Source organism: Rattus norvegicus, chromosome 2, assembly GCF_036323735.1.
Source record: "Rattus norvegicus strain BN/NHsdMcwi chromosome 2, GRCr8, whole genome shotgun sequence".
NCBI lineage: Eukaryota > Metazoa > Chordata > Mammalia > Rodentia > Muridae > Rattus > Rattus norvegicus.
Genome location: NC_086020.1, coordinates 37,582,820 through 37,596,080, shown reverse-complemented (window position 1 = coordinate 37,596,080; position 13,261 = coordinate 37,582,820). Strand labels below are relative to the sequence as shown.

Below are 13,261 nucleotides of genomic sequence, written 5' to 3'. Positions count from 1 at the left end.
AAAATTAAACAGTTCTGCTTTTGCTGACCCAGTTTTTCTTCGTTAAACTTAAATGTCTCCTTTGCTTTATAGTGAAGAGCTCAGAAAAGAAGCAAGGCAATTAAAGCGGGAACTCTTAGCAGCAAAACAGAAGAAAGAAAGTGCCACAAAAGCAGAGAAAGGAAGTGAAGGTAAGGGTTTTGTGGGGCTTGCACTATCCTTCATTTAAGTATGACTGTGTCTGGGGGGAGCCCCCAGAGATCTACCTTCTTGATGCCTCCTGCTTTCCTCCTCTTCCTGAAGGATTGGCAGTTTTGTTTTTTTCTATAAACTTATGCTGGGAAGTTACCCAAAATAAGTTTTCACTTAAGGAGATAATTTTTCTGAAAAATAAGTTGGATGCAAACAGGACCATAATTATTGTTTTTAAGTAACCTTAGTGAGCACTTCAAAACCAGGTAAGACTTACTGTTGCTTTATGTAACTGAATTAAAGTGTACAGAAATTTTTCATTCTTTCTACACTGCACACATTTTTTAAGGCATTTAAGGATTTTAGACCTATGCTAGGACTCATACAAACATTCCTATGTTTGGTTTGAATTGTGTTAAATCCCTATTGGACTTCGTTGTTCTTGCTTTAATGTGCACGTGTGTATTTGTGCACAGCTGCATGTGCACAGAGGTGTATACATGGAGGGAGCTGTGTAGAGGTCAGAGGACAAGTTCAGATATCAGTTTCAGCCTTCCAGTTGGTTTGAGATGCGGTCTTACTGTTCACCACCATATACTTCATGCTAGCAGGCCATGGGGTTTCCGGGGATTCTCGGGTCTCTCTTTATCATTTCACCATAGGAAGACAGAAAACACCACCATGTCTGATTTGACATGGGTTCTGGGAATGCTAACCGCGATCTTTATACTTATGTAACAAGCACATCACCATCTCACCCATCCATTTATGTTTGGTTGTACTCTACAGTAAGACATAGGAAGTCTAACATTTATAAAGCTTGTCAATATACTACTGAACTGTTATATGAGTTTCTATATTAAGAGTCACTATGGTTTGGTTTTTTGTTTGTTTGTTTGTTTGTTTGTTTTTTTAAAAAAGGCCAGCTTCAGAAAAAGCTATTCTACTTCACTAAGACCTTTGAAATGATTTCATAATAAACCATGGAATGTACAGCTTAAAACACTTAAACCTATTTCTTCTTTTTTTTTTTTTTTGGTTTTTGTTTTTTTGTAAATTTTATTCATTTACTCTGAAATGTGTAGTAGATTTACTGTAATCCATTACCTTGTGCAGTTTCACCCTCATGTTTTTGCAAAGCAGAGTATTTTTATGTTAGATTTTGAAGTGGCTATTGAAGTTCTGTTTAAGAAAATAACAGACATCATCTATCAAGCCCGAGCTGATGTCAAACAGCAGTATATTAAGTGTGGAAAATATTATTGTTGTAGGCAGCAAGGGAAGTGCTCCGTAGCTGCTTAGCAGTATAATCCAGAGATTATTTGGGGTGTATCTCCCATGATTTGAAATGAAGGCAAGTCCTTAATGAAAAATTTAAGTCAGTGGCGTATACGTTCAAATTAGTTGCTAAAACTTTAAATCATCCATAATGGCTCAAACTGTAAAGGAAAGGATGAACTTACTCATGACCAGCTCATGCAGTTAAAATGTAACTCAGTAGAAAAAAGCTGTATTGACAGTAGAGATTTGAAATAAGTTTAGTAAGATTATTGTATGTTTTATCCAATGGATTGTTTCTTATATTAAAATCATGTTAAATATATGGGAGTATTTCTCCAGGAATAGAAATGTCTTTTACTTAAGTGTGTTACTAAGTTTTAAGCTAATAAATATGAGTGCCCCCATGTATTGAAATCTCTGCTAGAGTAGGGTGTGGTGTTGGCAATGGAATGAGCCCTGCTCTGTAGTGCAGGCTCTAGAAGGAGAAATGGGCAGACACCTGCTCTGCTGGCACTGTCCCACAACCTACACCAGACTGCGGAATCTGTCAGCTTTTTGACACCAGTTGTAACCTGGGAGAGAAAGTTTGGCTTAGGGTCATAAGACCCTGTTTCAGTCTATATGTAGGTGAAACAGGTCATGTTGGAGTCTTTAGTGTTATGATTAGAGATGTGTATTAGTAATTATTTTCTTCATTTTAATTTTCTGTATATCATGTAGAAGTAATTGGATTTGTCCTAAATCTGAATGATAAAACTAGCTTCAAAAATGTAGGGTTGGTTGTCATTGTGTTTTCTACACTTTCAGAATGATCTGCTTTTTAAAATTGTCTTATTTTGAAATAATTTTAAAGCATATTTAGTTCATTTCTAATGACCTTGAACATTTTTTTTAGTTAGTTTGTATTAGTGGGTATGAGTACAAGGGCATGTTTGTGGGGGTCAGATGCCACCCATTGTTTGAGGCTGGGTCTGATTCCTAATTCTATGCACTCTAGGCTAGCTGGCCCACAAGCTACCCAGCTGATTGTCCTATCTCTGCCTCCCTTTGTGGTACGATTGCTGGGGCTACAAATGTGTGCTACAGAAGCTGGCATTTTACATGGATTCCAGGGTAGAACTTAGATAATTGGGTTGCACAACAAGCACATTTACCTGTTGAGGCATCTCAAAGCCCAATTTTGAATAAATTTTATACTTAACACAAGTTAAAATTCTGAGTTTCCATGTACTTATAACATTAAGATAAATCAGAGTACAGTGGTACAAGCCGAGCCGTTAGGATTTGACCGCTTGACCGTGCTGTTACCTAACTGCAGCCCTTACTGGGATTTTACTTTCTGTTCTACTAGGATCCTTTCTTGTGTCTCAGGCTCCACATTGCCTTACGTTTCTGCTGTCCTCAACTCTGACTGTTGCCTAGTCCTTCCATATGCTTCATCACCTTTAAAGCAGTGGTTCTCAACCTGTGGGCCCCACCCCTGTGGAAGTGACATAGCAGATATCTTATGTATCAGATGTTTATATCATGATTCATGACAGTAGCAAAATTACAGTTATGAAGTAGTAACGAGATAATCTTTTAGTTGTGGTAAAGCACAAGAAGAACTGTATTAAAGGGCCACAGCATGAGGAAAGTTGAGAACACTGCTTTAAAGAGTCCTGGTTAAATATTTTGTGAAAATATTTGTCAACTTGAGTTTGGTCTCTCATGTTTTAGAAACATCGACACCGAAATTGCATTGTTCACACATTGTTAACAGTACAGTCCTGTCCGTGACTCACCTGATATCACCATGCTTGGGTGTTACTATCTGCACTACGCAGTCATGCTTTACTCCTTTACAATTTAAAAACATTTGCAGACACACACTCATTGGCATGTTGCACTAAATTTAGCATCTGCTGGTAGATGATAGATCTTTCCTTTAGTTATTTATTGTAAAACTATAATAGTGCCATTCTGTTTTCATTGGCTTCTGCCACTTTTATTACTTGGAATAAAAGTAATCTCTTTAGATGTACAGAGGAAGAAAAAAGGAGATCTTCTACTCTTCATCTCAGTATGGGCTTATGAAGATCTGTATTATTCTTCATTTCAGAATCACAAATTTATCATTTAATCATATTGTAAAACACCTTATATACCCTTCAGGCTTCTTATTGTTGAGAACATTTAATAAAAATTACATTACTATGTAAAAATAATAATTTTAAATGTGCTAGAAGAAAAACCTATTGATGTCTGCTTTCACACTGTTTGAATGTGTGACCTCACGCACCTTCTTTAAATGTCCAGTGAAAGCTTCCTGGTCTCATGAGTTATCTTGCAAGTCTTATCACATGCTGATAGTACACACTTCATGTCAGAATTTAGGGTGTGGCAATTAATTAATTGGATTAAATTAAATCTGGGAAGAAATTTAGACAATGAAGAAAAGCCCTGCATTCTAATTCTTGTTCACTTGCATGAATGGATGTCTTCCACTAAATCCTGTACTCTGATAGGTGTGGTGTTTACTTGAAGGATTAGGGCATCTTAGGAACCCTCTGATTAGGAGATTAATATTCCTCTGGGTTTATAATTTTTATCCAGTTTCCTGGGCCAGATTCATATTCATAACTGATGATTTAACAGTCATTTTAAATCTGTTCTATCACACTATGCAAATTACTTTGAAATATGACCTCATTGTATTCGTCTTCCTTTATAGAGATAAATTTTGCCATTCCTTGAGTCATATAGTAATATTAGTTAATAGACGTAAGTACACTTAAGAGGAAATAATTTTGCCACTTGTCTTCTATTTACTTTCAATTTTTATTATATTTGTGTGTGTGTATGTGTGTGTACATGTATGCCTATGGGTACACACATATCACAGAACATGCCTGTTGTGAGAGGACAAATTGCAGGAATTGATTCTCAGTTTCTACTGTGTGGTCCTAGAAAAAAACCCATGTTGTTGGGCTTGGTTGCAGGCATCTCAATGGCCACCTGTTTACTTTAGAAAGGCTGCAGACAATATCTAAGTGGTAAGTTAACTAAGTCAAATGCCAAGGAATAAAACCATTAGTACAGTCATCCAATCTAAATTTTCATATTAATGTGAGATTGGACCTTGCAAAACTCAAAATTGTTCCTTCTCTCAGTTGATTACAGAATCCACAGTTGGTTCTAAGAGGAAACACCCCAGTTTAGGTACACAAGGAACATAGTGTTTGGGCTAGATATCAACAATGTCAGGACACCCTTGTTTACAGTCTGGGGCCCTCGTTAGTCCCACTGTGAACCATCCTGGCTTGTGCACAGGAGTGCTGTGGAAGGTAATAAATATAAAATAAGACATAATTAATGATTGAGAAAGTTGGTTTCTTGTGTTGGCTCATTCTGCTTTTTATTAAAATATATAATTTTTTTTATTAAACTGTGTCTAAATCCTCTTCGGGTTCTCAGAAGTAGTAACAAACTGAACATAGTCACACAGAGGTAAAGGTTTGGACAGATACTTTAATGGGTCTTAAGGAGATAAGGCATCAGATCCCCTTCAGGTTCTGAACAGACAATACCTGCTCTGTGATTCTTGCCAGAGGTGAGAGGAGAGGGGAAATCTGGCTTATAAATCAAGGGAGGATTTCAAAGCCTCTCAAGGAAATATACTTCCAAGGTGCAGTGCACCTCTCAGTACACCAGGGCATTTCAAGTTGCTTCTACTATCTCTTAGTACTGAATTAGTCAGAGAAGGGGTTCCAGGATTGACTGAGTTGTGAAAGTGTGTGTGTGTGTGTGTGTGTGTGTGTGTGTGTGTGTGTGTGTGTGTGTGTGTTTATTTAACTACTTCCTGTCTATCCAGTATATAATGTTAAAGTAGATTAATCTTGGTTTTGATGGGAAAGAAAGACCCACATGGTCTGCTAACTTAACATCACACATAGTGAGTTCTCACTGAGCAAACTGGTCCTTTCCCCAGGCTTCTAACTTTCCCCATGCACTGTTCAGTCAAAGGTTCCAGAAGTCTTGTTCTCGTGTAGGTGTTAATTTTAACTTTATTTGAGTAAAATGTGAAGTATATTTGGGTTTGATTCATAGAAAGCTCTTCAGGCCAGGAATTAATTCTGTGTCTTCTCAGTTAAGGTTTAGAACAATTTAGAAAGTAATGAGGTATGGGCAGTTATGTCTAAAAGGGTGAAAACGCACGTCTTAGGTAGGTCTCTGTCGCTGTGGTCAAGCACCAGGACCTAAGGCAAGTGGGGGAGGAAAGAGTTTATTTAATCTTATATTTCAACATTACAACCCATCATCACACAAAGTCAGGGCATGAGCTGAAGGCAGGAGAGTGGAGCCCAGGACACAAAGGAGCACTGCTCTTGGCTCCTCATGAATTGCTCATCCTTTCTTATAGCAGCAGAAGCACCAACCCACTAGTGGCACCAACTGCAGTAGGTTGAGCCTCCCACACTAATCATTCAGCAAGAAAGTGCTATACTGGCCAGTGGTGGGGGTCGGGGAGGAAAGGGTGCATTTTCTTAGTTGAATTCTAACATGTGTCAAGTTGACATGAAATTATCTAACATAGTGTGTGGTTTATATCTCAGATATTCAAGGAATAAATTAGCAGAAAGAAAGCCAAAGCAGGGGCTCTTCTGTGGATCTATCTAGCCCACTACTCTGTGTTTTTATCTTTAATTCTGTTACTAAAAGTCATATTAAAAATATATGGTATGCTTCAAGTACATAAAAGAAGTAAATGTTCAGTAAAGGTCTTTAGCAGATGTCAGGCTGTATATACCTTAGTGGTTATATAAAGAGTTGAATCTTTTGATAACATAAGTCAGAGACCTTCTTTAACTTGTGAGTCCATGGATCTTGGGGACAGCCATGTTACATAGTAAATCACTGGTTGCAGGCCTCTTCTTGACATTCCCAGACTGAATGAGTGCTTTTCACTTGGGTTTTAAAAAATTCAGTGGTAACGTTTTTTAGTGAAAAGTCGAGAGGCAGATTCTGAATAAATAAATAAATAAATGCATAAGTGAGCAAAAAATGTAATGCATCATGGTAAGTGTAAGACTCGTAGCAAAAATGCCTGTAGATGGGAAGCTAAAGAAGGAAGGCCAGGAGTCCGAGATCATTCTAAGCTTCATAGTGAGACCTTGCTTCAGATAGACGAAGATAGTACACAGGTGGATGGACGGATATTGGATGGATGGATGGATGGATGGATGGATGGATGGATGGATGGATGGATGGATGTGAGTGATGGTTTGCATGTGCTTGACCCAGGGAGTGGCACAATTAGAAGGTGTGGCCTTTTTGAAGGAAGTGTGTTACTGTATGGGAGTGACAGGCGACAGGCATACAGATCTCTAAATTCAATGTCAATCTACAGAGCACTATCCAGGACAGCCAAGCTTTTAGGCAGTAAAGGAGTTAGAAATGTAATAGAACAAGGGGGCCATGTTCCAGCTTCTGAAAGCTGCAGAATTCAACAGCTTCAGCCACGTGTCTCTGGCTTTATATTCAAGAGGAGAAGGAGACTCCTGGGACAATTGATGCTGGTTAGCTGGAGCTAAGAAAGAGACCAGCATCACTGAAGTGAAATCTGGGAAGTATTTTCTGAGAGCTGTGTTCCAGAGATGCCAAGGCTGTACCCCGTGCTGTGGCTGGACTTGGTAATGTGTAAGCATCATCCAGGTGGTACTGGTTTTAAAGGCATGAAGGGGTCATAAAAAACAGCTGAGGCTGGGCACTGTGAGAGGCCGTGGAAGGCCATTAGTAAAGATGAACCCTCAGTTGCAATTGATGGCCCAGGACTAAGGGGTCAAGCAAAGGAGTTGAGGCTTGGCACCATGAAGAGAGCCCAGAGAGGTAAAGCCTAGATGCAATGGAAGACCCCAGTGTATCAGAGACACCAGGACCATGGGGTGATCACCAAGAACAATTGGAACAGTGTAGTGTGGGTCAGCCTGAAGCTAAACTGGAGAAGTGAAGCCAACAAAGATGAAAAAGGAGGTGAAGATCTGAAGATTGCTTTGACATCAGACATGGAGATGGCGGAGTGTGGAGTTTGCCCAGCTGGTTGCCTGCCTTAATTCGGGGATTACAGGTAAGTGATTGGATGGATCTTGGAAGAGACTTTGAACTTTGGACTTTTAACATTGTTGACACTGCTATAGACTATGAGAACTTTGGAAGTTGAACTAAATATACTTTTTTATTATGCTAAGTTTCAGTAAGGCCTCCTTAGACTCACATGTTTAAACAAGTCTGTGGAGGCCGGGGAGTAGAATGTGATGGTTTGCATATGCTTGGCCCAGGGAGTGGCACTATTAGAAGGTGTGGCCTTGTTGGAGGAAGTGCGTCACTGTTGGGGTGGGCTTGGAGACCCTCCTCCTAGCTGCCTGGGGATATTCAGTCTGTTTCTTCCTTCTTTTGGGTGAAGATCTAGAACTCTAAGCTTCTCCTGCACCATGCCTGCCTGGATGCTGCCATGCTCCAGTCTTGATGATAATGGACTGAACCTTTGAACCTGTAAACCAGCCCCAATTAAAGTTGTCCTTTATAAAACTTACATTGGTCATGGTGTCTGTTCACAGCAGTAAGACCCTAACTAAGACAGATGGATGGAGGGAGGGAGGGAGGGAGGGAGGGAGGGAGGGAGGGAGAGATTGATCCTTTACAAATTACTGAAATTGTGGAAAGCATAAAAGTATAAAGATCATCCATATAATCCTGTTAACCAACACAGGATGGTTAATATATAATACTTGTTTGCCAGACTTTGTCATCATGACATAATCATCATTATGTTTGCCCTAATAATGTGATTTTATTATAATCTGTAATGTGCCTTTTAAAAAATCTTTTATTGTAACTGACCAACAAGTCCTAAATTATCAGTCCTTTTAGCCAGCATAAAGCATAGTGGGTGATGAATATAGGGACCATATGTAGAAAGATAAAAATAAAAATATTCCTGACTCTCAGACCTAGGGTATAAAATATTTGTAGCATCAAAAGCCAAGGACTCCATTCTTGAGTTATCTCTATTGCTCACCAAAAAAAGAAAGAAAGAAAAACTCACTTTAAGCCATCCTTAATTGATTTAATAGTATGCTGTGTCTTCCTTTCTCAAGTGGCTTATGATAACTCAGCAAGGAAACATTGCAGATAGTTTGCTGTTTGGATTCTAAATTGAAATAACTAGATTTTCCTACATAGAAGTAAAAGAAATGATGGGAGCTATGTGTGCATTCTTATGTTGCTTGTTGATTTGTTTTAGAATTTAGATTCTCTCAGTGGAAAAACTAGTATCATTAATTGTTTGGTTTTAAACAGTGTTTCCATTTGGAAATATAGTTTTACCTTTTCCAGACTGTTGTCAAGATCTTATTTTAAGTGAGATGTCTTCCGTTTGTGTGACATTGCCAAGAATGACAATGCACAGTAACTCTTGCGAGTGCACAGAACCTTCAGCATCTTGCAGCACTCAGTCGCATTGGAAAGAGATTCTCCCACAGCTCCACAGTGTGCACCTGTTACATTAGAACTGGTTTGGGACAGCTTAATCTGCACAATACTAAGTTGGCTTTTTACATTATTGATACAATGTGCTAACAATTTTAAATAGTTGTATTTTCAGGATTCCTCACAAAAACTCCTGGCAGGTGTTAAAATTGCAGCTCTTAAGTCTGCGTATTTTTTTCTTAAAAATCATATAATTAATCACTAAATTATATTATTAATTATATCAGTCAACTGGAAATGTCACAACAGACAAAAGAATAAGGAAATTCTAAGAACTTAGATCTAAATACTCAGGAAATCATTTAGAAATGGCTTTAGTGGCACAAGAACATTGTATACTTTTTTGACTTATTATTTTTAGGAAATGGCCATAGCAGAGTGGAAGCCTACTTCAGACTATGCTGTTGAACATTTACAATGTGACTGTAAGGTAACCTCAAGGAATGTACTAAGTACCAGAAGCTCTGATCATGAGTGTACTCTGGTTACACTGCACTGCATGTCTGTAATCATCATTTGGGTCCTGATGAGATCATCAGCCAGACTTACCCATCAGAAAGCCAAAGGCTAGCCATTGCCAGGGCTTAGAGAACACCACCCAGCAGAGTGAGAGAGTTAACATCCGTGCCCTGCTCCCTAGACCACTACTCTTTCACTACTTAGGGTTCCAGTGTGATCCAACGTTAGACAATTTATTATGACGAAATTCCACTGTGATTTTGACTAGAATTGTTTCTAGAACCCCTTCAGCAAATTTGAGAGCTTTCTAACACATTGTTATCATAAACAGGCAACCTTCTAAAGATTAGTTATATAATTTTGGAATGATGACAAAAAATAAATATGTTATGGAAAACATCAGTTTCTGGCAACATGGCCAACTAGAAATCTAAATTGATCTTTCCCATGGAAGAACAGCAGCAACAAGAAAGTGGATGGAGTGTAAGAACAGCTTCTCATGAGGTCCTGTGGCTTGCAAAAAGATCAGTAATATTTAAAACAGAGAATAAGTAAAGGTGTGAACTGAGAAAAATATGTGAAGTACTTATCTGGCCTTAGCCCAAAGAACATTTGCTGGTGACTTGAGCATTGATTTTGGAATTTTCACAAAACCCAAGGTCTTCTAAAAGCAGGAAGAATCTAACAAAAGACCTCATCCTATAGGGCTAAGAGAACAAAAATAAGATTGGGTTACGTCGTGCTTAGCAGAGGAAGACTTACTATCCTAGATCATGGCACATAGTATCAGATGCCAAGAATAGGAGTGTTCAAAATTCTAGCAAAAAAAAAAATTACCTTCCAACAAGTTGAAAGCCTGAAGTCTTCCAGCCAACAATCTATTGAAAAGTCTCAAGCCCTAAGTGAAAGTCTAATGGAAGCAAACTTAAATCCTCGGGGGGGGGGGGGGGAAGGGGTGCTGTTAACTTACTTTCATCCTCAATCCTTAAGGGGGGGGTCCATAATTAACACATAAAGATATAATCCAGTTACCCTGAGTGGCAGCTAAAAGACACAGCAAACATCTAGCTCATTGTACACAAAAACTCAGATATTATTAAGATAGTAAGTGTGAAGTATATCTAGCCCACTTTTTGGGGGAGGGGTGTTTTTGTTTGTTTTTTCAAGATATGGTTTCTTTTGTGTAGCTCCAGTTGTCCTGGAACTCATTGGGTATGTAGATCAGGCTGACCTCAAACTCAGAGATCTACCTGATTTTCTGCCTCCTGAGTGCTGGGATTAAAGTCATGCACCCACCCTACTTCTAAAATGACTTGAAAATATAAAAAACAAGCCAACTTGAAAGTAGAAGAGGTCTCCTGAAAGTGAAAATACAATACCTCACTAAAAGGTTAGCAGGGTTGATAGCAAATTAAACACTGTTAAAAAGAATATTAGAAAATTGAGTAATAACATTGAAAATTAATATTTCTAGAATTTAGCCTCAAAATAAACAGGATACTTGGAAATGAAGAGCTAATAAATGCCCACTCAAACTTCATATCAAAGAGAGGAAAAGGTGAGGGAGGTATCAAGAGAAGGTAACTGATGACAAAGGAGCCAAAACCATCCAATGGAAAAAAGATAGCATTTTCAGCAAATGGTGCTGGTTCAACTGGAGGGCAACATGTAGAAGAATGCAGATCGATCCATGCTTATCACCCTGTACAAAGCTTAAGTCCAAGTGGATCAAGGACCTCCACATCAAACCAGACACACTCAAACTAATAGAAGAAAAACTAGGGAAGCATCTGGAACACATGGGCACTGGAAAAAATTTCCTAAACAAAACACCAATGGCTTATGCTCTAAGATCAAGAATCGACAAATGGGATCTCATAAAACTGCAAAGCTTCTGTAAGGCAAAGGACACTGTGGTTAGGACAAAACGACAACCAACAGATTGGGAAAAGATCTTTACCAATCCTATAACAGATAGAGGCCTTATATCCAAAATATACAAAGAACTCAAGAAGTTAGACCGCAGGGAAACAAATAACCCTATTAAAAAATGGGGTTCAGAGCTGAACAAAGAATTCACAGCTGAGGAATGCCGAATGGCTGAGAAACACCTAAAGAAATGTTCAACATCTTTAGTCATAAGGGAAATGCAAATCAAAACAACCCTGAGATTTCACCTCACACCAGTGAGAATGGCTAAGATCAAAAACTCAGGTGACAGCAGATGCTGGCGAGCATGTGGAGAAAGAGGAACACTCCTCCATTGTTGGTGGGATTGCAGACTGGTAAAACCATTCTGGAAATCAGTCTGGAGGTTCCTCAGAAAATTGGACATTGAACTGCCTGAGGATCCAGCCATACCTCTCTTGGGCATATACCCAAAAGATGCCTCAACATATAAAAGAGACACGTGCTCCACTATGTTCATCGCAGCCTTATTTATAATAGCCAGAAACTGGAAAGAACCCAGATGCCCTTCAACAGAGGAATGGATACAGAAAATGTGGTACATCTACACAATGGAATATTACTCAGCTATCAAAAACAACGAGTTTATGAAATTCGTAGGCAAATGGTTGGAACTGGAAAATATCATCCTGAGTGAGCTAACCCACTCACAGAAAGACATACATGGTATGCACTCATTGATAAGTGGCTATTAGCCCAAATGCTTGAATTACCCTAGATCCCTAGAACAAAGGAAACTCAAGACGGATGATCAAAATGTGAATGCTTCACTCCTTCTTTAAATGAGGAAAAAGAATACCCTTGGCAGGGAAGGGAGAGGCAAAGATTAAAACAGAGACTGAAGGAACACCCATTCAGAGCCTGCCCCACAGGTGGCCCATACATATACAGCCACCCAATTAGACAAGATGGATGAAGCAAAGAAGTGCAGACCGACAGGAGCCGGATGTAGATCGCTCCTGAGAGACACAGCCAGAATACAGCAAATACAGAGGCGAATGCCAGCAGCAAACCACTGAACTGAGAATAGGTCCCCCGTTGAAGGAATCAGAGAAAGAACTGGAAGAGCTTGAAGGTGCTCGAGACCCCAAAAGTACAACAATGTCAAGCAACCAGAGCTTCCAGGGACTAAGCCACTACCTAAAGACTATACATGGACTGACCCTGGACTCTGTCCCCATAGGTAGCAATGAATATCCTAGTAAGAGCACCAGTGGAAGGGGAAGCCCTGGGTCCTGCTAAGACTGAACCCCCAGTGAACTAGACTATGCGGGGAGGGTGGCAATGGGGGGAGGTTTGGGAGGGGAACACCCACAAGGAAGGGGAGGGGGGAGGGTGATGTCTGTCCGGAAACCGGGAAAGGGAATAACACTTGAAATGTATATAAGAAATACTCAAGATAATAAAAAAAAAAAAAAGTAAAAAAAAAAAAAAGAGAAGGTAACTGAAAGGTTTCTAATCAAAGAACTCTTCTCATAAGGTAAAGGAGCCTTGGAGACCTCAAAAGATAAAACACAGTAAACCCAGACCTAGATTTATTATGATGCTCAGCATCCAGATTCCCGAGAGAAGGAATAAAGCAGAGTATCCTGTTGTGCATTAAGGGATGATGTCCTTCAGCAAACAGAAACCAAGAGGTTAAACTGTCCTGCAGGCCTCAATCTCACCTAGCCACAAACCCTGAAAAGAGAATAAGGATTTACTTGAAAGACATGCTGACTTATTCCAATAGTGGCACAAATGTTAGGGGAGTGAGAAACCACTCTTTGATGGATGTTAGGTCTGGTCCATGAGATAGGACCCATGTCTGACACCGTTAATGAGACAGGAGCCTAAGGCTACAGAAGTCATAGGC

At 39.3% G+C, this 13,261-nt stretch overlaps 1 protein-coding gene across 2 annotated transcripts in view; it reads left to right on the top strand.

Moving 5' to 3' along the window:
- Cwc27 (CWC27 spliceosome associated cyclophilin) overlaps positions 1-13,261 on the top strand; it is a 211,230-nt gene that overhangs the window by 113,611 nt on the left and 84,358 nt on the right. For both annotated transcript variants that reach the window (NM_001013199.1, XM_017590950.3), the window contains exon 11: positions 73-170. In NM_001013199.1, the coding sequence (NP_001013217.1) occupies positions 73-170 (98 nt within the window). The remainder of the gene's footprint in view (positions 1-72; positions 171-13,261) is intronic.